At 45.0% G+C, this 25,184-nt stretch overlaps 1 protein-coding gene across 1 annotated transcript in view; it reads right to left on the reverse strand.

Moving 5' to 3' along the window:
• The window catches only part of FCHO2 (FCH and mu domain containing endocytic adaptor 2), a 418,994-nt gene that overhangs the window by 50,611 nt on the left and 343,199 nt on the right, over positions 1–25,184 (reverse strand). Inside the window, exons 17-20 of the mRNA XM_063963877.1 lie at positions 9,790–10,269; positions 8,507–8,622; positions 2,197–2,326; positions 1,059–1,170 (exon numbers count right to left, since the gene is read on the reverse strand). Of these exons, the coding sequence (XP_063819947.1) occupies positions 1,059–1,170; positions 2,197–2,326; positions 8,507–8,622; positions 9,790–10,269 (838 nt within the window). The remainder of the gene's footprint in view (positions 1–1,058; positions 1,171–2,196; positions 2,327–8,506; positions 8,623–9,789; positions 10,270–25,184) is intronic.

Genomic DNA, 25,184 nt, shown 5'->3' on the forward strand with positions numbered 1-25,184 from the left:
CTTGTGTCAACTGTTAGAACATCAACATGGTCATAATGTTGAGATATTGAGCATGTCATCACTGCTGAAATGTTGACATACTAACAATGCTGACAATCAGCAGTGTATTAATGGGGCGCATCCAACAGTAAGTACCCAAAACCCACTCTGGTGGCTGCTGCATACTTCAGCTTTTGCTGATTTATTTGCAGATTGTCATAATCACATTAGCATTCTGTAAAGTGTTGCCTGTTCAATTGTCGACATTTGTGATGTCGACAATGTGTACAAGGCAACATTTAGCAGTTGTTGGCATGCTAGCTCTCACATTTCAACTATGTTGACATGATAACTGTCAACACTGTGACTGTCAGCATACTGAATGCATCCCATAATAATGCAGTGTATACAAATCATGAAGAAAGAAGAATCATCCACTGCAGGATCCCCAATTGAAGATCCAGGAAAGTACATGATCTAACCTGTTCTAAGCCCGGCTTTAACTGTGTAAAACAATTAACCCACGACCAAAGTGCTGGGCACAATGCGGAAAGTGCCGTTTTGGAACCCAAACAGGTCACTTTTCGCACATTTCAGCTTGCCAGTATGAAGGGCAGCGAGCTGAAATGCCGGCTCCAGCAGCCATTCACACCCGAACAGTGCAGCAATTGAATTGCTCCGTTGGGCACCATCTAGTGGCTGTCGGTGGGTAAAACAATTGAATGCCGCTCTAAAATATCTATAAGCGCGCTGCCATAGATAGATAACATAAGTAGTTGCTCCAAGTTGAGGAAGATAATCATATGTTGCAGTATTAAGCTCTAAAGAAACTATTGCCTCATCACTCCATTACACGAAGCTGTAAATCCATGTCTTCAGGACAGCACCCTGATGGGCTTTCATTCTCAGCTTGTGTGTAACACCAGCCTGCTACAAGAGTGAATGTAAGCATGTGGGCTACATTTAACTAGGTATAATGCAGTTCCTGCATGTTTGTTATTATAGCAATATACAGTCTTTGGTATACATTCATGTGATAGAGTGGCTGGCCATGTCCATTAAACATGAATCTTTCTTACTTTGCTGGGTCCGCTCCTTTGAAGTACGCATTAACAGATTCAGAGAGTGCTACAGCCACAGGCAGAGTGTCCTGGCTTCCTAAGGTGACAGGGCTGGGGCCACGGGATATACCTAAAACGAAGAGACGTATCCGCAAAGAGAAGTATTGATTTCCATCGCAATACAAATAAAAGACAATCCTTAAACATACAACTCCCTACTAGATATCCCATCACAATTATGCTTTATACATATGGTAATAACTATGAAGGAACCGAAATGTAAATGCCACAGACATTTCTCATGTATAGCATAAAAGTGGGATCACCAAACATTTTAATATATGTAATGCAACTTCAAAGATGGCTCTACCCAACAGTTTTGTGCTGGGTGAATGTTAAAATCTAGAATAACGTTTGGTGGGGATTCTGTATATGGATCTTTTAAGCCAGGAGCTCTCAAATCTAGCCCTCAAGTACAACATCCAGTAAATGTTTTGTTTGTAGAGGTCTTTAATTATGTACAGGTGAGTTAGTCTATGTTGTAGAGTCAATCATTATCACACCTGGATCCAGAGATAGAAATCCTCAAACCACATCCTGTTGGGAAAACTTGAGGTTGAAAACCACTGTTTTAACGATCAAAAAAAAAGGCAAAATCCAATGCCAGCAATCCCTGGTAAATTGGCAAAATACATGATAAAATTTCTGACTTTCTGATTCTGATCATTTTTGGGTCAGAGATTTTAACATGCTTGATTTTACCAAATGCCAGAGAATCGCAATCAGTGAATAGGATTGCCGAACTGGATATGCCATCGGGGAATCACCAGATGGATGTTTAGGCCCCATCACGCTTATGTATATGAAACATATACAGTTTGGGGGACACGGGCAAAATTATAGAAAAATGTGTTCGTGCTCAATGTCATTTTCAGATAACATTCAGACATTTTTTGAATTCAGAAAACAAAATGCAAAATGATACACAGTGTAAGAAGCCTACTACTAGGGTCATTTTAAAAGTGTGTTTTTCAGCATTAATGTATCTGTAATTTTAGCGGTGTAAATCTGCATTAAGTTTTGTGTGGGGCCACAGTTTCATTGGTTTGGATGTGAGACATGAGACCAGTACATGGCAGGTGCACACAGCACTTACCGAAGGTTGGAGTATTTGCCGCGCTGATTGAAGCAGATGAGGATATTGAAGACAAGCTTTCTGTACGAGGCAGTGAGGCTGAGGGGGGCGGACTAGTGTTAGAGGTTACAGGAGGGCTGAATGGCCGAGGCTGAAAAAATAAAATAAAAAATTAATGAAAATCTATAAACGTTCGGGCTAAAGTTATTTTCTCAGTTTGGGTTTTTTGTATTTAAACTTTATTAAATAATAAAATATCAACTGACAATTAATTTACTTTGAGATTACTTCTTACCCCACCCAAATTGAATCCTGAAAGATTTAATTGCGAGTTAGAAAAAAGGAGAGAGTTATGGTAGACTTTTATTGTTAACTCTATTTCTGCAAGGTATATTGGTTCCACAGGATAACATTGGGGTTTAGAGTGGATCATGATCCAGAGGCACCAACAGGCTAAAGTTTTAGGCTGTCCCAGGATGCATTGGGGCCTACGCTTTAAAGTCCGCCTCCAAGCACTGGAGCTCAGTTTCATTAACCAGTCAAATGCAGGAGCAGGCAAGAGAGAAGGCAGATGTTAGTCACATAGAACCACATTCTCACGACAGGAGAAGGTACCAGCAGCTAATGCCAAACAAACCCAAAGAAGCAAGGTGGGTCAGAGTGGGTGCCCTGTGGAACCAATGTAACTTGCAGAAAGAGTTAACAATGGTAAGTCTACCATAACTTTTGTTTTCTGCAGCAGGATACATTGGTTTCCACAGGAAAACATTGGGGATGTCCTAGAGCAGTTCCTCAAGGGAGGGGATGCGCCTTAGCGGATATAAGAACCCGGTGTCCAAAGGAAACATCCTGGGAGGCGGAAATCTCAAAGGTATAAAACCTAAAAAACATGTTCACTGAGGACCACATAGCGGCCTTGCACATTGTTCTGCGGATGCGCCACAGCGGGCGGCCCAAGAAGGTCCAACAGACCGAGTAGAACGGGCTTTAATAGCAGCAGGAGCTGGGAGTCCAGCCTGCGCATAAGCTTGTGCAATCACCATTCTCTTCCATCTGGCCAAGTGTTTGCTTATTCGCAAGCCAGCCACGTTTGTGGAAACCAAACAGTACAAAAAGGGAATCTGACCTCCTGATAGGAGGCAGTCCTCTCCACATAAATACGGAGAAACCTCACCACATCCAAAGAATGCTCTTTGGAAAACAGGTCTGAAGAGATTAAAAAGGCTGGAACCACATCTCTTGGTTAAGGTGAAAAGATAACACCACCTTAGGCACATAACCTGGTTGAGTTCTTAGAACTGCCCGGTCACGGTGAAAAATCAAATAGGGTGGACGACAGGACAAAGCACATAAGTCCGACACTGGTCTTGCTAAGGCAATAGCCAGCAAAAACAGGACCTTGGCCGTGAGCCATTTAAAGTCCGCCAACTCAAGAGGTTCAAATGTAGACTCTTGCAGGGCTTTCAGTACAACAGTCAAATCCCATGGAGCCACAAGAGGGACATAGGGAAGCTGAATTCTAAGTACACTCTGAGTGAAAGTATGAACGTCAGGTATAGACGCAATTTTCCTCTGAAACCATACCAACAAGGCAGATATATGAATCTTGAGGGTGGCCAGACGAAGACCTGGGTCAAGGACTCATTGCAGAAAAGTCAGGATTCTGTACGTTCTGAATCAATATACATCATAATTCTTTTAAGCACACCAGGTGAAGTAAGAATTCCAGACCCTGTAATAAATCTGAACAGATGTCGGTTTTCAGGCTTTTCAACAAAGTCTGGATAACCGCCTCAGAAAATCCTTTGGTCCCCAGTAGTGATGCTTCAAGAGCCATGCCGTCAAAGCCAGTATTGGCTAGGTCTGGGTAGACACAAGGGCACTGTACGAGGAAGTCCGGGTGCTGAGGAAGTAGAAGGGGTCTCTATGTTGATAGACCCTGCAGGTCTGAGAACCACTGCCGTTGAGGCCACGCTGGAGCGACTAGAAGTAGTAGTCCTCCTTCTTGACTGAATTTCCGTAGTACCCTGGGCAGGAGTCACTGGAAGGAACATGTAGCACAGTCGAAGGTTCCATGGAACCGCCAGTGTGTCCACGAGGGAGGCCCGCCACGTCATGCAACAAGCTTATCATTATTATTTTTGAAGCAGGCTGACTGGCTGCCCAGGATTGTTTTGCCTTGGGCTTTGTGGTTTGGGACGCATGACATTGTCTCGGGTATGACTGACCTTTTGCATTCCCTTAAGCCCGAAAGGAACGAAAAGTGGTACCTATTTCTTTCTGTGCAGAAGGATTAGTAGTGGGGAGAAAAGCAGTCATAGTGGCTGCTATTTCAGACACTATTTTATTTGGGTCTTCCCCAAACATGATGTCCCCAGTAAAGGGGAGTACCTACAAGGTCTTTTGGAGTTTAAAACTACCTTCTATGACCACAACCACAGTACGCGGCGAGCCAGGACAGACGTAGTCGATGCCTTGGCTGCCAATACACCCGCCTCAAAGGACGCCTCCTGAACGTATTAGGTGGTGGTGATATTGTGAGACAGGTATTGTCTGGCATTGTCAAATATATCCTCGGGCAGCTCTACCTCTAATGCCTGAACACACGCCTCGAATACCTTTTGCAGCTCAGGAGGCAGCTATAGTAGTTCTATGAATGGCTCCAGTAAAGGAGTATACAGACTTCAGGCATCCCTCCACACCCTTATCTGTAAGTTCCTTCAGTGAGGTGACAGTGGTGACAGGCAGAGAGAATGATACCACAAGGCGGGTGACGTGAGAATTTCCCATTTTTACATAACTCTGCAGAGAGAGGATAGCAAGTCAAGGCCTGTTTTGGCAGAGGGAATTTACCATGGTTCGCGTCTGAGGTCCACAAAATGATCAGAATGGGGTAATATAGCTTTAACCACCTTCTGCTGTTTAAACATATCAATTTTCTTTGCCACAGTAGTGGAATCCTCCTCTATAAAGGAAATGCTATTAGCATCCACTAAGGCAGGGACATCAATCTGCGAGGGAGAATCCTCAGTACACAGGATTCAGTGTCTGACAGGTCCATATGCTCCCCCTCCTCTTCAGTTGAAACATCAGAGAGGATTTTGGATTGCGAGGAGGAAGCCGCCCGCTTCGAGGACCCAGAGACACGGGAGCGACCTGGTGTAGGTTTTCTGTCTAACCAAAGACGGATATATTTCTGCAGTTGGTTTAACAATTTTTCCGCCCAAGGCGGATTAACCTTAGGGACAATATTATGTGCAGAGCACCGGTGGTCCCATAGGGGGTGCTATGCGTTTCACCAGTGTACCCAGTAGGTTGGTGAACGCAGCCTAGAGTGCTCCATTGCAGGAGCTGCGGACTGACTGGGAGGCATATGACATTTTGTACACAGACAGTCATATAACACTTCCCCCTCTGATAAATCCCTGGAGCATGCTCTGCATGATGCAGGAGCTTTCACCGATTCACTGCCCTTTCTGTTAGACATTATGTGAGAACGCAACAACAGAGCGACTAAGTACGATACAGCCAGACAAAGTACAACACCTGCAAATAAATCCGGTATTAGGTCACTGAGTAGACAGTAAAATATACGTATTGGATCAATACTGTGACGCACTATATTAGCAAACCCAGATGTACCTAGCCTCTTAGGGTACAGAATATAGTGACAGTTATATCTGGGAAACATAAGAGTGAAACCACACAGCAGATACAGACACACAGTCATAGGCAATGCAGAAATTATTTTCACAATAAAGCTGCACTGGACTAGTATTTACATATAACACAGCGCAGTCCTAGACCGGAGGTATATATCAGAATACTCGCACAATATATTCTATAACAGGTACACTCTTTCTTAACTAATGCTGTCTGTATAAAGACATGTAGAATACTCAAGTGTTTGAAAAGTCACAGTGCTGTATACAGGCGACTTTACAAGGGAGACCTTACCCTGCAATCCCAGGGATCAGTAGCAACTATGCTCGGAAGTTGGCGCCCAGCGTCTGTCAGGGAATGAGGGAGAGTGTGAGGCAGCACCAGGACGGGAAAATCTACTCAGAGATGGCGCCCTGGACCGGAGGAAGGGCTACAGGTCAAGTGCCGGTTCCCTATGCTGGACTTCCGCCGCCGGTACTACAGTCTTATTAAATGGGGCATTAGTACACCCGACCTGTACATTAGAGCGGTCTGCAACTGTGTGCCTAAGCAGAAGCGTCTCGCCGCAAGTACCCGGGAACACAGCCGCGGGAGTATGCGACACCGCTTGGGAGGTAATGGAACTGCAGCGCTGACGTGTCTCCTGACCTACAGCGCTGACAGCCCAGTTGAAGAAATTTTCTTAGAAAAGCTTTTTCAGGGCTGCCCAGTGCAGCCCTCCTGATTGGTGACCAGCTGCTGCAGACCCCAACTGAAGCTGACCTCCAGTGCCTGGAGGCGGGATTTATAGAGGAATCCCCAATGCATCCTGGGACAGCCTAAAGCTTTAGCCTGTTGGTGCCTCTGGATCAAGATCCACTCTATACCCCGATGTTTTCCTGTGGAAACCAATGTATCCTGCTGCAGAAATTCCATCAGGTTTAGAAGGGGAAGTAAATCTTCATATATTCCAGATAGAGGCTTATTGCTCTGATCTCGGCCAGGGGAGATAGCATCGGATGGGTTATGTTGCTGCATGAAATGCTAAGCGACTGCTTCTCGTGCATTAAGCTGACCTCAGTTTGCTGCACATTCAGTCACGTTCTTAGCCAGGGCTGCCCTAATACTAACAAGCAATGAAGTGCAGTCGGTCTCATTGATATTTTCCTTCTCAGCCATGCCTGCTGCCAGACATAGCGCTATATGTGCTTTACACACTGAAACTGTATGGAGCTCTGAAGCTGGTACTAGGCAGTGTGAAGGGGCAGATCTGAGGGTTTGGGATCCAGATCACATGTTGGTGGCCTAATTACACAAACGGCTACAGGAATGGCAAACACTCTGGGGTTAGTGGTGGCCAAACACAAATAAGGCAGAAGTAAACTGAAAATCCCATATTATTACTACAACTGCCAGATGTAATCTATTTTTTTATGCCAAGAAACAACTAAAAACGATATATTGTATTTTTACTATTTTTTCTTCTTCAAATTCACTTACTTACTGCATTGTCACTTTTAATGGGTGGTCTTCTGTTTGCCGGCGGTCGGGCTCCCGGCGCTCAGTATACCGGCGCCGGGAGCCCGACAGCCGGCATACCGACACTTATTTTCCCTCGTGGGGGTCCACGACCCCCATAGAGGGAGAATAAAATAGTGTGGCGCACGTAGCGCGCCACCGTGCCCGTAGCGTGGCGAGCGCAGCGAGCCCGCAAGGGGCTCATTTGCGCTCGCCAAGCTGTCGGTAAGCCGGCGGTCGGGCTCCCGGCGCCGGGATGCTGGTCGCCGGGAGCCCGACCGCCGGCCAGCCGTAGTGAACCCCTTTTAATGTCTGGTTGCCTTAACTCTTACATTAAACTGCTGTACTGAATTACATAAAAGTTTAAAAAACACACCAACCTAAACAATGTCTTCCTTGAATCTGTTAGAGGACAATATATATCTGACAGACACAGCTGTAAGATGTAAGTACCCCTTATCTTTCAGAGTAGACTGTAAGACCCCCCTGGGGACAGTGTTTGTAAGCTCTTTGCCTGCTTGCATTATATTTTCAATCATTTCACTGTCTAAGCATTCCCAAAATTATGCTGCACCATGCCTTCAAGATGTCACACATCCCCTGCCATTAAACCACAGCCCATACGGGAGTCAGGATTTAAACGCAAAGCAAAGCAATGGCACTGTACTTTATCAGCCTTGATAGCACCTTAACAGAAACAAGGCAAGAGTCCTAAAAGAATATTTTTATACAATAATTACTTAATATTTACACTGGACCAAAAGGGGAAATACAAATATACAGTATGGAGAGTGTCGCCTCTGTAATCAATAACATCAGAACATTTGTACTACAGTATAACCATATTCATTCCATAAAGAATGACTGACAAAATGTATCAATGTGACATGTGATCAATAGAATACAGATTTTCAAAACAGACACTTCAGCTTTTTAAAATAAACACATCCTACTTTAGAATGTTGTGTTTATTTCAAAATAACGTCATCATAAACAATATACAATCTCTATTAGACTATTTTAAGGCCAATAAATTAAAATGCTTCATTAAACTGTTTTACTATTGTTCTATATAGTAAAAGAGAGAAAAAAAACCCATAATGGTACAAAAGCAAGGTGAGCCACTGCAAAACTGGACAGTTTATTACCACTAGCTAGAGAAAGAACTTACAATTTCATTTATTCCACCGAGTTTGCTAGCAGAAAGCTTTGGTCTGGATAGAGGCCTTGGTGGCGGTACAATTGTACCAACAGAAAGTGGTGTCGTGGGCCGTGCCGGAGGGGACGCTGTTAAAGAAATGTGATTTTAATAGTTTTCTTTTAGGTAATAGTTTCATAGCATCTAAAAAATGGTAACACGTACTCCAAGTCACCCCTAGTAGAAGGTGATAAAGAGAATCTAAACCTATTAATAGCTGTCTCAGTTGCTTGCATTTACTGTAATAGAACAGTAATGACTTCTTTGAACTATAGGTGTAGAACCTGGCTTCTCAAGTCCATCCATTTTCCATCAGTTACTTTTGTTCAGTCTGTGTCTCAATTCTGCTAGTTGGGTTGTGTTAGGCGACTTATTGGTGACATAATAAACTTTAAAGCAGGAGCAGTAAAAACAAGATGTTAATAAGCAAAATACACAGCAAGGAATTCTAATTTCTAAACATTGATATGATTGCACAATAATGTTCCAATAAGAACTGTGACACTGCATTAACGAAACAAATACATTTCCACACAGCTAAAACATTGAGCATAAACTGGAACCTTTAGTGGTCAGACAGCCAGGCAATGAAAAAGAACTTTAACTGTAAATGTTAAAGTGTGTTTAGTAAACGTTAAAAACACATTAAAAGCCTACAATTATCGTCTGTATATGAGGCATTTTGAAAAAGAATTGTTTACAGATTGGCTTGACAGGTTCAGTGTGTGAGTGTGTGCGTGTGGTGTGTGTGTGTGTGTATAGTATATATTTGTAAGTAATCTCATTAACACCCTCTTCTCAGTAAATGGAACAGCATGGAGGAACCACAATGTATGTCACTGCAAATGTGTGCAACCAGTTTATACAAAGTTATGGCTTTCATACCATGCACATAAACGCATGCAGTTTCAGTGCAGAACATCCATTTTCAGAACATATAAGACAAGACTGATTTATATTTACACACAAAGTCATATGTAAATCCACTTGACACAATATGCACAGATCAAAAAAAAAACAACACAAACACAGAGAAACGGAAAAATATATAGAAAAATGATCTGCGTAGTATCAAGCTGTTTGTTGACCACACATAATATGAAAACTCAAAAAAATATTGGATTGTTAAAAAATAAGACAGGAAGGATGGATGCAGCAAAAATACAGATACATCTGTAGACGCAGAAATTAAAAGCAAGGTGCACTCTGTGGCACAACACCGCACAACAAAGGTACACAACGCATGCTCGTCATACCATTACTTATACGAACTGTAGATAGGCTACAGTTGACAGACGCAGACTTTGAAGATTTTTCGGAAGAATTTGAGTTTTCTTCAAGGAATACATCATCAAGACAATAGTTGGCGTTAGACAAGCCTATACTGTCTTCAAAAGCATAGCTCCTCAGAGTTCTCTCCGACAAAAAACATCGCATGTTGTCAACTTTCTCAAACGCGCTATGAAATCTCTGAAGCTTCTTTCGACCGGTGCTATTGTATTTGCTGCTTTCATATAAAGATACTCGCGGCCTTTGAGGCTGTGGATAAAGAGGCTGTGTGTTTTCTACCTGAGTTTTCACCGTGCCAAAATTATGAATTAGGTTGGCACCAAAATCTGATTGTGTTGCATCTCCAGGATCAGAATTTGGGAAGTCAAATCTGAATTCAGATATGTTATTCGTGGACAAAGCTGTGGGAGAAAAGAAGGAACACCCAAAGTGCTCCTTTAGTGCAGCTAAAGGAAAACAAGGGGGAAAAAGAAACACAATGAAAGGAGATGGTGTCATTTCATCTGCATCATCACAAAGAAATGATGCTGGCTTTTCCAGCTTGTTATGATGGTACAGTATGGAACTAAACAGGTTACTGAAGTGTGTACAAAGCTATGCACTTTATACAGATACAGAATTGTGCTCAGTAAGAAGAGGGATAAGGAATATAAACCCTACAAAACTCACCAAACTTCTGCTAAACTCAACCAGTTTATAAACCGGTAGTTTTGGTGTTGGGTATTGGGCAAACAGAGAAAAAAGTATTCCTTTATTAGGGCACACAAGGACTAATACCATTTATTTATACTATAAGTCATTATCCTTTCAGATAATGGCCACTAATGTTAAAATATAACTTTTATTATATACCGTTAATAGCTGGCGAAATATGTGAATGAAAATAATAAATTTGTGAGAAAAGTGAAAAAAATAATTTTTAAAAAATTATAATAGAGTGATATTAAAAAGCTAAACCACTGAATATGCTTGATTTGTTGTTCCTTATTAGGATATGTACCTAGTTGCTAAACAGTAAATTTTAAGAAGATGATGTGTTGTGAATTATTACTCTTGATATGTATACAGCTATAACCGAGAGCTATTACTCTATTCCAGTAGTGTTATATATAGCTTCCCGTTAAATACATGCCATATAATTCTTCAATTCCTAACCAGAAAACACTGGTAAATTCACTTTAAATGTACGTATTCACCATCATTAATACTTGCCTCATGAATTGGCATATTGTTATAGACGGTATATTGGAGGTCTGTGCGGTCTTTTATATCTCAAATAGTTTTGGTGTTGGGCCAAGGAAGCACAACTGTGTTGGTCAGAAAATCCCGCTAATGCTATTGTTTCACCCAGCATACTCCATCAAAGGAGCTCACAAGTGCTGCAATTTGGCTGTGTCAACCCCACCTATGGTCCATCAACAAAATAATGGGAAGACAAGTGACACTGTACAGCTAAGCATAAGTCAGGCTTTTTTTAATGGAGAAATAGTCTTCTCTAGCAGGTTTACTAACTGAAGCCCTCCAGAGCTTACATACTAGTGGAATGGGGCAAGGTTATTTTCAAAGGACATGTGCAAAAAAATAAAAATAATAATAAATAGGATTTTGGTTACCTACCGGTAAATCCTTTTCTCGTAGTCCGTAGAGGATGCTGGGGTCCACATTAGTACCATGGGGTATAGATTGGTCCACCAGGAGCCATTGGCACTTTAAGAGTTTGAGAGTGTGGGCTGGCTCCTCCCTCTATGCCCCTCCTACCAGACTCAGTCTAGAAACTGTGCCCGAGGAGACGGACATCTTCGAGAGAAGGATTTTACACAGATAGTGGCGAGATTCACACCAGCTCACACATACAAGGCACATCAAGCTAACTAGCTTGAAACGCAGCAACCGCTGAAACATTACTTACCAAGCAGCAATGCAGTACTCAACTAAAATGAAGTTGTACTGAACCAAATAACGATAGCAGGAAAATGAAGCGCTGGGCAGGCGCCCAGCATCCTCTACGGACTACGAGAAAAGAATTTACCGGTAGGTAACTAAAATCCTATTTTCTCTTACGTCCTAGAGGATGCTGGGGTCCACGTTAGTACCATGGGGATGTACCAAAGCTCCCAGAACGAGAGGGAGAGCGCGGAGGCTCCAGCAAAACTGACTGACCAAACTTTAGGTCCTCAGCGGCCAAAGTATTGAACTTGTAGAACTTTGCAAACGTGTTCGAGTGCAAGTGGAGGAAACACATACACCGATCGGAACACCCACGGAGTCACTAGGACATCCACCGCCACGGCTTGCGGGTCCCTCGACCTGGAACAATAATGCCAAAGCTTCTTGTTGAGACGAGAGGCCATCATGTCTATTTGAGGTATACCCCAAAGATTTGTCCCCTACGTGAACACCTCCGGATGGAGTCCCCACTCTCCTGGATGGAGATTGTTTCTGCTGAGGAAGTCCGCTTCCCAGTTGTCTACTCCCAGAATGAAGATTGCTGACAGCACCAATGCGTGTTTTTCTGCCCAGAGGATGATTCTGGATACCTCTGACATTGCAGCTCTGCTCTTCGATCCACCCTGTCGGTTGATGTAAGCCACTGTCGTTATATTGTCCGACTGCACTTGAATGGCCTGATTTCTCAGAAGATGGGCCGCTTGGAGAAGACCGTTGTAGACAGCTCTTAGTTCAAGAATGTTTATCGGCAGGCCGGCTTCCAGACTTGACCACCTTACTTGGAAGGTCTCCCCTTGAGTGACTGCGCCCCAGCCTCTGAGATTTGCATCCGTGGTTAGAAGGATCCAGTCCTGAATCCCGAACCTGCGGCCATCCAGAAGGTGAGGTAGTTGCAAAAAAAAATATTCCTGGCCTTTGGTGACAGACGTATCCTCTGGTGCATATGTAGATGGGATCCCGAACACTTGTCCAGGAGAGGCGGTTGGAAGGACCGAGCATGAAACCTCCCATACTGTAGAGCCTCGTAAGAGGCCACCATCTTTTCCAGAAGGCGAATGCACTGATGAACCGACACCCGGGCTGGCTTCAGGACATCCCGGACTATTTTTTGTATCACCAACACTTTTTCCTCTGGAAGAAACACCCTCTGCGCTTCCATGTCGAGGATCATTCCCAGAAAGGACAACCTCCTGGTTGGATCCAAATTTAATTTTGGGAGATTCAGGATCCAACGTGTTCCATGAGCAGGTGGGTCGTGAGAAGGATGGACTGTAACAGCTTCTCCTTGGACGGTGCCTTTATCAGCAGATCGTCAAGATATGGAATTATGTTCACCCCCTGTCTGCGGAGGAGAACCATAATTTCCGCCATCACCTTGGTGAAAACCCTTGGTGCTGTAGAGAGGCCAAATGGCAGAGTCTGGAACGGATAGTGACAGTCCAACAGTGCAAATCGGAGATAAGTCTGATGCGGCGGCCAAATCGGAATGTGGAGGTACGCATCCTTGATATCCAGGGATACCAGGAATTCCCCCTCTTCCAGACTTGATATCACCGCCCTTAGAGACTCCATTTTGAACTTGAACTCCTTCAGAAAGGGATTTAGCCATTTTAGGTTCAGAGTGGGCCTGACTAAACCATCCGGTTTCGGTACCACGATAAGGTTCGAATAGTAACCTTTGTTTTGCAGATGAGGAGGGACCGGTACAATAACCTGTGCCTCCACCAACTTCTGAACGGCTGCCTGCAGGACAGCCCTGTCTGCCAGCAAAGCTGGCAAGCCTGATTTAAAGAACCGGTGAGGAGGGAGATCTTGAAATTCCAACCGGTACCCCTGGGACACAATATCTTGTACCCAGGGATCCAGGCCGGACGACGCCCAGACGTGACTGAAATGTCTGAGTTTCGCCCCCACCGGCCCTACCTCCAGGCCGCTCGGTCCACCGTTATGATGAGGACTTTGGCGTACCTGAAGCAGGCTTCTGTTCCTGGAAACCCGCAGCATTTTGGATTTTGGTCGACCTCCTCTCAAGAAGGTGTTAGACGGTTTCGCCTTTCTTGTTTTAGCAACACGAAAGGACTGTGTTGCAGCTGAAGAAAAGGGTTTCTTCGTAGCATGTACAGCTGAGGGAGGAAAAGGTGACATACCCGCTGTAGCCGTGAAGATCCACGCATCTAATGCTTCCCAAAAGAGAGCCTGACCTGTGTAGGGTAGGGTCTCCATACCTCTCCTGGATTCCACGTCGGCAGACCACTGGCGCAGCCAAAGTCCCCTATGAGCTGAGACAGACATGGAAGAAATTCCTGCAGCCATGGAACCCAGGTCTTTCATGGATTCTACGAAAAATCCTGCCAAATCCTGAATGTTACGCAAAAACAATTCAACATCAGATTTATCCACAGTATCCAAATCTTCAAGTAATGTGCCCGACCACTTTACTATAGCTTTGGCAATCCAAGCACTGGCAATAGTGGGACGTAATATAGCCCCTGAAGCCGTGTACATGGATTTGAGCGTATTATCAATTTTACGATCAGCCGGCTCTTTCAAGGTGGTGGATCCTGGAACAGGTAACACCACCTTTTTTAAGAGTCTGGATACAGACGCGTCAACAATGGGCGGGTTTTCCCATTTTTTTCTATCCTCCACAAGGAAAGGAAACGCCACCAGGACCCTTTTAGGGATCTGGAATTTTTTCTCAGGGTTTTCCCATGCTTTTTCAAAAATAGCATTTAATTCTTTTGACGCAGGGAAGGTTAGCGAGGCTTTCTTATTTTCAGTAAAGTAAGCCTCAACCTGCACAGGTGTTGTATCAGTAATATTCAACACATCCCTAATGGCCTCTATCATCAACTGCACCCCTTTTGCAAGAGATGCTGCCCCCTCAATACATCCCCATCACCGTCCTCAGTGCAGTGTCAGAATCGGTATCCGTGTCATCTTGCATAATTTGTGCAAGAGCACATTTTTGGGAATATACAGCAGGGGGCCCTGAGGTAACAGAACTGGGCCAGACTGCCATAGAGTTCTGTAAAGCCTGAGTTGCAGACTCATTCTGTGCAACTCTAGTAGAAATCCGAGAAATCATAGATTTGATAGAGGATAACCACTCAGGCTCCCTTGCTGGTATCTGTGCTAAAACAGTGCAATCCTGATTACATGGAACGGGATCATCCTGAGAGGACATATCCTCTGCAGCATATGACACACTCCCTGGACATAGCTTAATGGAGACCACAGACACTCACACACACACACACACACACACACACACACACACACACACACACACACACACGAGAGGACAGACAGAGTTTCACCCCCAAGAATGGCAAGAGAGACACAGATTGGAGCCAATCCACCTACAGCGCTTTTTAGGTAAAGGGAGACCCCCAACCCGCGCTGACTGTGCACCTTAATAGGTTAAACAGCCTGTATACAGCCTCCCCCCCCCCACACTTTTACAACCGCCTGGTACCGTGAGGGATAGCTGGAGTTGTTCTGGAGGGACTTGCTCTTCACCGACAGCGTTGTGCAGGCAGGAAATGGCGCTGAACGCTGCTGGGTCCGCTCTGAGAAGCTCCACCCCCAAAATGGTGCTGTTTTCCCGCTCTTCATAGGATTATACTGGCCTGAGGAATTATGCTTGCTGAGATCCCGGGACCCCGACAGGCTGTGTGACCAGTGTAGGGTGTAGGCGCTGGCTCAGGGCGCCCCTCACAGTGCCGCACTATGTACTGCTGAGCCCCGGAGCACAATTAGTACTGCGCTCCATACTTTGTTGACGCCATCTTCACACCGGCCCCCCGCTTGCTAGGGGGATCGGTGACTCACTCGCCACCAATCTTCTGGCTCTGTAAGGGGGTGGCGGCATGCTGCTGGGGTGAGCGATCTCCTGTGGCGGGGAACGATTGATCCCCTCAGGAGCTCAGTGTCCTGTCAGCGGAGATAGTGGCTCAGACCCCGCAGGGCGGACACTACTCCCCCCCTTAGTCCCACGAAGCGGGGAGGCTGTTGCCAACAGCCTCGCTGTAAAATAATAAATCTCTAAAATAAACTTTTACTAAAGAAGCTCTGTAGAGCTCCCCTAGCTGTGACCAGCTCCTCCAGGCACATTTACTAAACTGAGTCTGGTAGGAGGGGCATAGAGGGAGGAGCCAACCCACACTCAAACTCTTAAAGTGCCAATGGCTCCTGGTGGACCCGTCTATACCTAATGGTACTAAATGTGGACCCCAGCCTCCTCTAGGACGTAAGAGAAATAATAATAATTGTCATCTTCCAACCACCCCCAAATAGATATTTTTGATAAAAAGATGGAGCTACAGGTAGTGGCCGAAATCCGAAAGGGTATAATGGTTATCTGTGAATCAGTGTCTGTTCTCTGACTGGTTTCGCCCCCATTTGAGGAGGCTTTATCAAAGAGCTCTGTTAGCACTGAGGACATTTTCTTTAACTTTGTTTCTATTTTCGGCCACTACCTGTAGCTCCATCTTTTTGTCAAAAATATACATACACAATATATAGGGCAGCACGGACGGTGTAATGGTTAGCATTAGTGCCTCACAGCACTGAGGTCATGGGTTCCATAACCACCATGGCCCTAACGGTGAGGGGTTTGTATGTTCTCCCGTGCGTTTCCTCTGGGTACTCCAGTTTCCTCCCACAATCTACGCAGTCTTGTAATAACACAGCAGTACACGTAGACGATATCTTTGTTTCGGATTTTACGTCAGGATATATGTAGCAATGACGGAGTAAAATCATAAACTTAGATATTATCTATGTGTGCCTCTGTGTACAAGTCAGCCGAGAGAACCACTATTCACTGCCTGTACATATCTTTATGAGCTGAGCACAACGGAGTTTGCTACCCTCCTGTGATTTGGAGGATTGCCTGCTTTTCTGGAACTCATCTTGACACTTGCTACCCTACTAGTGTAGTTCCATATTCTTTTTCTTGTGCTTAAAAAGTGGAAACACCTAAAAAAAAAGTCTCCTAATAAGGAATCTGTTCTAGAATGTCCCTTAAAACCTCAAATTAATTTCAGATTTGGTGACTGAGCAGGCAGGACATTTGGATAAAAGTAGACACCAAGGTATAAATTTAATAAAGCTTCTAAAATAGAGAATTGGTGATGTTGCCCATAGCAACCAATCAGATGCTGTCTATAATTTTCTAAAAGGCAATAGAGAAATGTACCCCTAAAGTGTTCCCACATGCTCTGTGGAAAGGGAATATTGTTATCCTGGCAGACGCCTGTTTACATCAGGCGAGAATTGCTATAACATAAGATGAGGGTGATCACTCCATACAACTAAAGTGGATTAGCACTGACCCTTGCACCCAAACCCTACCAGGAATGTGCGCCTCATTAAAGAACAGATAGAACAGAGCACTTATTACTGTAGAATTCTTTAGGTTGACATGAAATGGGTCTGTTTGTTAGCAAGGTAAGGGGTGATTTTTTTGACACTGTCTTCGGAAATATGGTGCTGGTGCCAAACGAGGCGCAGCCAAACAGCAGGAGGGCAGAAAGTAAGTAAAGCACTATGTGCAGGGTGAGCATTATGGGCCCCTCTGGACCCTTCTCTGGCAAGAATGGAAGCAATAATCAGTGCCAAACATGGCAGTCATGCTGGCTTATCATTTGCTTAATTAAACCACGAGCCACATCGAAAGGACTTCAGTATGTTTGATATTCCTCATTTACCCAGGTGTTTCCATTTTTCTACCACTACCTGTACTTGGGAAATATATTAATGTGATTTAATTTATTACACATACATGTAGGAATTCAAAACATTTCTTGTAATTGCGCAATGATTTCAAAAGGAATGGAACTTCTGAGAGATTGATGAAGTCACACAATCCAGATGTTGCTGATGAAGCTGAATATTGTGATTGGAAACAATCACAATCTGACCTGGTTGCTGCATTACTGTTTATGTGCAACTTCGCCCACCACCCATACTGTCAACTGCACAGAAACCTGGTAGAACGTCAACGAGGCCAGATGGTGCTTCAACCAGGCCAAATGGTGCAAGAGCAGCTCCACAAATATATTGGGACTAGAATTTTTCAACCTTTATTGCAGAAAAGTCGTATATGTAATAATAAATCCACTTGACAAAAACAGAATCACATGTGTAGCTTCATACTGGGGCAAAAAGTTTTTTTTTCAGCTTCATGTTCTTTTAGATTAATCTGTTCCTGAGTGTAAAGTATGAGGCTACTATAAAAAAAAAAAAAAAAAAAAAGAAAAAAGGAGATTTATGGTAACACTTACCATTGTTAAATCTCTTTCTGCGAGGTACACTGGATTCCACAGGGAATACATTGGGGTGTAGAGTTGGGTCGTGATCAGAGGCACCAGCAGGCTAAAGCTTTGACTGTTCCCAGGATGCATAGCGCCGCCTCCTCTATATCCCCGCCTCCAGGCACTGGAGCTCAGTTTTGTTAACCAGTCCAATGCAGTAGTAGGTAAAAGAGACGATAGTTAGTAGCCACAGAGAACCACATTCTCACGACAGGAACAGGTATGCCATAAAAACCCAAAGAAGCTAAGTGCGTCAGGGTGAGCGCCCTGTGGAATCCAGTGTACCTCACAGAAAGAGATTTAACAATGGTAAGTCTTACCATAAATCTCCTTTTCTGCAGCCGGGTACACTGGTATTCCACAGGGAATAACATCGGGGATGTCCTAAAGCAGTTCCTCAAGGGACAGGACGCACTGTAGCGGGCACAAGAACCCGGCGTCCAAAGGAAGCATCTTGGGAAGCGGAAGTATCAAAGGCATAGAACCTAATGAACGTGTTCACTGAGGACCACGTAGCCACCTTGCACAATTGTTCTAGGGACACGCCATAGCGGGCCACCCAAGAAGGTCCAAAAGACCGAGTAGAATGGGCCTTGATAGTAGCAGGCGCTGGAAGTCCAGCCTGCGCATAAACTTGTGCAATCCCCATTCTAATCCATCTGGCCAAGGTTTGCTTATTTATAGGCCAGCCACATTTGTGAAAACCAAAAAGGACAGAGAGAGAGAATCAGATCTCTTAAGAGAGGCGGTTCGCTTCACATATATACGGAGAGCCCGTACCACATCCAAAGACCTCTCTTTGGAGGACAAACCAGGAAAAAAAGTCCGGAACCACAATCTCTTGGTTAAGGTGTAAAGACGACACCACCTTAGGCAGATAATCAGGGCGAGTTCTAAGAACCACATGGTCACAGTGAAAAATCAGAAAAGGGTGACCGACAGGATAAGGCACCCAAGTCTGAAACCCTTCTAGCAGAGGCAATAGCCAGCAAAAACAAGACCTTAAGTGTAAGCTATTTAAGGTCCACAGACTCAAGAGGTTCAAACGGAGACTCTTTAAGGGCAGCCAGAACAACAGACGAATCCCAAGGAGCCACAGGAGTGACATAGGGAGGTTGAATCCGTAAAACACCCTGAGTGAAAGTATGAATGTCAGGTAGCGACGCAATTTTAGTCTGAAACCACATCGACAATGCTGAAATATGAACCTTGAGGGAGGCCACACGAAGGCCTAAGTCCAGGCCCTGTTGCAGAAAAGCCAAAAGTTTGGCAGTACTGAACTTGTATGCATCATAATTCTTAGCAGCACACCAGGTGAAGTAAGAATTCCAGACCCTACAATAAATCCGAGCCAAAGCCGGTTTACGGGCTTTCAACATAGTTTGAATGGCCGCCTCAGAAAATCCCTTGGCCCTCAGGACTGAAGCTCCAAGAGCCACGCCGTCAAAGCCAGTCTGGCCAGATCTTGGTAGACAGAAGGGCCCTGAACGAGGAGGTCGGGGCGTTGCGGAAGTAGAAGAGGACGCTCTATCGAGAGACCCTGCAGGTCTGAGAACCAATGTCGTCTGGGCCACGCTGGAGTGATTATAAGTAGTAATCCTCCTTCTTGCTTGACCATCCTTATTACCCTGGGCAGGAGTGACACCGGAGGGAACACATACAGCAGCCGAAAGTTCCATGGAATTTCCAGCGCGTCCACGAAGCTGCTTGAAGATCCCTTGTCCTTGCACCGAAGACCGGAACCTTGTGATTGTGTCGAGACGCCATCAGGTCTACATCTGCTAGGCCGAACTAGTCCACTAGCAGTTGAACGACTTCAGAATGAAGACTCCACTCTTCGGCGTATACGTCCCGACAATTGAGAAAATCCGCTTCCCAGTTGAAAACCGCCGGAATGAACACTGCCGATATGGCTGGCAGATGGTGTACCGCCCATAGAAGAATCTTTGACACTTCCATCATTGCCATGCGGCTTCGAGTGCCACCTTGATGATTTATGTACGCCACCGTGGTGGCGTTGTCAGACTGTGCTTGAACAGGCCTGTTATGTACTAGAGGCAGGGCCAGTTTCAGAGCATTGAACACAGCCCGCAACTCCAGAATGTTTATTCGGAAGGAGAGTCCTCCCTGGTCCACCGACACTGGAGAGAGAGTTGCTCCAACTCCGCATCCCAACCCCGCAGACTGGCACTTGTCGTTAGGAGGACCCAGTTGGAGATCCAGAAGGGACGACCCCTGCTCAATCGTCTGTCCTGGAGCCACCAGCTCAGAGAAAGACGAACTTCCGGAGTCAAGGAATCATTTGAGACCAGATCCGTTGAGGCAGGCCGTCCCACTTGGAAAGGATTAACCTCTGTAGAGGGCGAGAATGAAATTGAGCGTACTCTACCATGTCGAAAGCCGACACCATGAGGCCTAATACTTGCATCGCCGAGTGTATCAACACACGTGGACGACATAGGAAGCATCTTATCCTGTCCTGAAGCTTCAGAACTTTCTCCAGAGACAAGAACAACCGTTGGTTGTGTGTGTCCAGTAATGCCCCCAGGTGCATCATGCTCTGAGCAGGGACCTGCGAGGACTTCTTCCAGTTGAGGAGCCACTCGTGGGCTTGCATGAAATGGACCGTCAGTTCCAGATGACGAAGAAGAACCTCTGGTGAGTTCGCCAGGATCAACAAGTCGTCCAGATACGGCAGGATCCAGATACCCTGACGGCGGAGAAGGGTTGTCATGACTGCCATGACCTTGGTGAAGATTTGCGGAGCTGCGATCAGACCAAAAGGCAAGGCCTGGAATTAATAATGTAGGTTGCCAATAGCAAACCGCAGATATTGCTGATGCGACATGGCAATAGGTATATGTAGGTAAGCATCCTGTATGTCCAGGGATACCATATAGTCCTTGGGTTCCAAGGCCAGAACAATAGAGCGAAGAGTTTCCATACGGAATTTGGATACCTTCATAAATTTGTTCAAAGACTTGAGGTTAAGAATGGGCCAGGAGGATCCATTCGGTTTCGTAACTAGGAACAGCGTTGAATAGTACCCCCTGCCTCTCTGAGCCAGAGGCACCGGCACTATCACTCCTGTGTCCAGGAGGGATTGTACCACCAAATGTAGAGCTCTTGTTTTCAATGGATTTGAAAGGATATTTGTCTAGCAAAACTGGCGAGGGGGACGTTTCTTGAAAGAGATGGCGTATCCGTGAGTGACGACTTCCCTCATCCAGGCGTCTGAAGTGGTCTGTAACCATACTTGGACGAACCGCAGAAGTCAGCCTCCCACCCTGGGGTCCCCCAGGGGGAGGCCTGCCCCGTTATGCAGCAGGCTTGTCTAGTTTGGAAGCAGGCTGACGGGTAGACCAGTAACGTTTAGGTTTGGGCTTAGAAGTTGTGGAAGTGGGAGCCTGTTTCGGGTACTCTGCATACATGTAGTTTTAGCAGACGCTAAGTCAGCAACAATCTTGTTCAGATCTTCCCCAAAAAGGATGTTTTCCTTAAAAGGGAGTCCAGATCCAGATCCACAGACCAGGACGGCAACCACAGAATCCGGCGAGCCAGAAAGGACGTAGTAGACGCTTTGGCTGTCAGCACACCGGCATCAGAGGCTGCCTCCTGAATGTAATGAGAGGCTGTGGTAATATATGACAGACACTGCCTGGCATTATCAGAAAAATTTGGAGGTAGCTCCGCTTCGACTTCTTGATAGCTCCGCTTCGACTTCTTGAACCCAGGCTTCAATAGCTTTTGCAGCCCAAGAAGCCGCTATAGAAGGTCTATGTACAGCACCCACAAGAGTGTAAATAGACTTCAAGTAACCCTCCACACGCTTATCCGTCAGTTCCTTCAGAGAGGTGACGGTAGTGACAGGCAGAGTAGAAGACACCACCAGACGTGCGACATGTGAGTCCATCGGCGGCGGTGTTTCCCAATTTTTACTTAACTCTGCAGTGAGGGGATAACGAGCTAACATCTTTTTAGACAGGGATAATTTCTTTCCTGGGGACTCCCAGGATTCCGGACGTATGTAAACTAAATGGTCAGAATGTGGCAAAACTAATTTAGTAACCTTCTGACGTTTGAACTTATCATGTTTCTTAGACGTATCTGGAGATTCAGGTTCATCATCAATCTGAAGAATCAGTTTGATAGCCTCCAAGAGGTCAGGAACATCCACCTGTGTTGTAGATTCCCCATCAGAAGCATCTGCATCAGTGTCTGATAGGTCAGTATATACGCCATCCTCATCGGAAGAAGTATCCGAAACATGCGTGGATTGTGAGGAAGAAATGGCCCGCTTACATGACCCTTTGTTTCTAGGAGGGCGAGGGTCAGGCTTTTGTTTGACCAAAGTCTGTTTTAACTGCTGTAACTGAGTCGACAGAGTATCCACCCATGGTGGATTTACAACAGGGACAATATGTGACTGTACAGGACGCAAGTCTCGTTACTAGCGTAGTCAGTAAATTAGAAAAAGCAGTCCAAGGTGGGACTTGGTGTGCCACCAGTGCTGCAGGCTGACCGAGGAGTACAGAACTCCCAATACCTGGACCCTCAGCTGGAATATTTTCCTCAGATAAATCTGTGGCGGTAGCACTGCATGATGCAGGATCAGCCACTGATCTCCTGCCCTGTGATGCAGATATTATTGGCGAATGTAGCCCTAGGGCGTAGCAGTACAATATAGCCAGACACAGTACCTGACAAAAAAAACACTGTGGAGTGTGATTGCAATGCAGATCACAACCAGAGGATTTAAGTGGTACGCGGCGACTGAAATACACAGAGAAAAATACCAAACAATATATCCTGTAAAAATATATATATATATATATATATATATATATATATATACAGCCTCGGAGGTCCGGCTGGGTGCATGAACAAGGAAGTGATAGCAAGCAATTGGTACGGCACTCCAAGCGTCTAAACAAAACAGGCTCAAGACGGCATTGAGGTAGACAACGTTTCAGTGCTTTTAATCCAGCACTTTCGTCAGGTCAGTTAACAAGCAAGTGAATACACATACCTTTATACAAACCAAATCACCGAGTGACTGGCGTCTTCCGGTAGGCGGATCACCCGCCCGCTCCGGCCGGCGCTTAAGCGATGACGTATGCAGCAGCTCCGTCATCACCGTGCTCCCCCTCACCATGGCAACGGGATATACAGTAATGTAACTTAATCAGACGATCCTCTGTTGTTATACCATGCACAGCACCTCCAAAAAGCTTACGCTAGTATATCCATACTTCTTACAATGTGCTTATATCATCTAAAGCACAAAGTACCGAAGTGCATATATATATATATATATATATATATATATATATAGAGATTGTATACAAATTGTATGATTTGTATTCTACTTGAATACTACTGCTGGGCACTCCTAAGCATTACAAAACAATACAACAGGATGCTGATGCATTAAAAATACGACACCCCTAAGCCTAGACAGTGCATACACTAAAAGAAGCAGCCAAGACCAATATGATCATTCAGACCCCTAGGATATACGGTATCCAATCTATGAATCCATTGTGATTCAAGTTGTAGTAGTCGCTTACTGCGATCACCACCTCTGGGCAGGGGTTGGACTTGATCAATCATACGGTATCTTAATGATACCAAAGAATGCCGAGCTTGACTAAAGTGTCTGGCCACAGGCTGTACACACTCCCCTTTACTGAACGCAGCCTTAATTGCCGACCTGTGGGCTGCCATGCGTTCCTTGAATATGCGTTCGGTCTTACCGACGTATGACAGCCCACAGGGACATATCAGTTGGTACACCACGAATTTTGATGAACAGGTAAGCCGATATCTAATAGAAAATGTACGGCCAGAATGTGGGTGCTGGAATGTTTCACCCGTAATCAGGAACTGGCATGTGGTGCAAGTGCACCTAAAGCAACCCTTCTTCAGGCCCCGTCTCCCCTCAAATCTCGGACTACGAGTAGTTATATCTGTGCGGACCAGGATATCTCTAAGATTTTTGCCTCGTATGTAACAAGACATAAGTTTAGTATCCACAAGTTTTAATTCTGGATCACTTTGGACAATATGCCACAGATTTTTCGATATCGGATTAATTCCCTTGTTAGCAACATTATATTGTCCTACCCATGGAACAATAGGTTGGACCTGCGTTGTTCTAGGATGTTCCTGCAATAAACTAGCTCTATCGAGGTTAAGAGCCTTCTGTTTGGCTTGTTCCAATGAATCAGTATGATATCCTCTCGCAATAAATTTTGTCATCATCTGGTTCATTTGGGTCTCTGCCAGCTTAGCGTCAGACGTATGTACAAACTGGGAGTAGGGCAAACCCTGCTTAAGGGGTACTGGGTGAAAACTAGCATAGTGTAAAAGATTGTTACGGTCAGTTGGCTTTGAAAATATTGATGTTTGAATGTATCCCGCCTCCAACGTAATCCTGACATCCAAATAGTTGATACAAGTATCCTCTATATTGTATGTCAGTTTCACCGGGTGGGTTTGCTTATTATGCTGGTCAATAATGCCCTTCAACTCATGTCGGGGCCCTTTCCAAAGAAGGAGCAAGTCGTCGCTATAACGACAATAAAATATTATTTTGCCTGCTATATCTGGATTATCAAAGAAGATCTGTTGCTCAACTTCAAACATGAAAATATTGGAGTATGCAGGGGCCACAGAGGATCCCATAGCACATCCCGTACATTGAAGATAGATGTTACCGTCATATAAAAATAATTTTTTTGCCAAAAATAAGAATTTACTTACCGATAATTCTATTTCTCGGAGTCCGTAGTGGATGCTGGGGTTCCTGAAAGGACCATGGGGAATAGCGGCTCCGCAGGAGACAGGGCACAAAAGTAAAGCTTTCCGATCAGGTGGTGTGCACTGGCTCCTCCCCCTATGACCCTCCTCCAAGCCAGTTAGGTACTGTGCCCGGACGAGCGTACACAATAAGGGAGGAATTTTGAATCCCGGGTAAGACTCATACCAGCCACACCAATCACACCGTACAACTTGTGATCTAAACCCAGTTAACAGTATGATAACAGCGGAGCCTCTGAAAAGATGGCTCACAACAATAATAACCCGATTTT

This window comes from Pseudophryne corroboree, chromosome 1 (genome assembly GCF_028390025.1).
Source record: "Pseudophryne corroboree isolate aPseCor3 chromosome 1, aPseCor3.hap2, whole genome shotgun sequence".
In the NCBI taxonomy this organism is placed as follows: Eukaryota; Metazoa; Chordata; class Amphibia; order Anura; family Myobatrachidae; genus Pseudophryne; species Pseudophryne corroboree.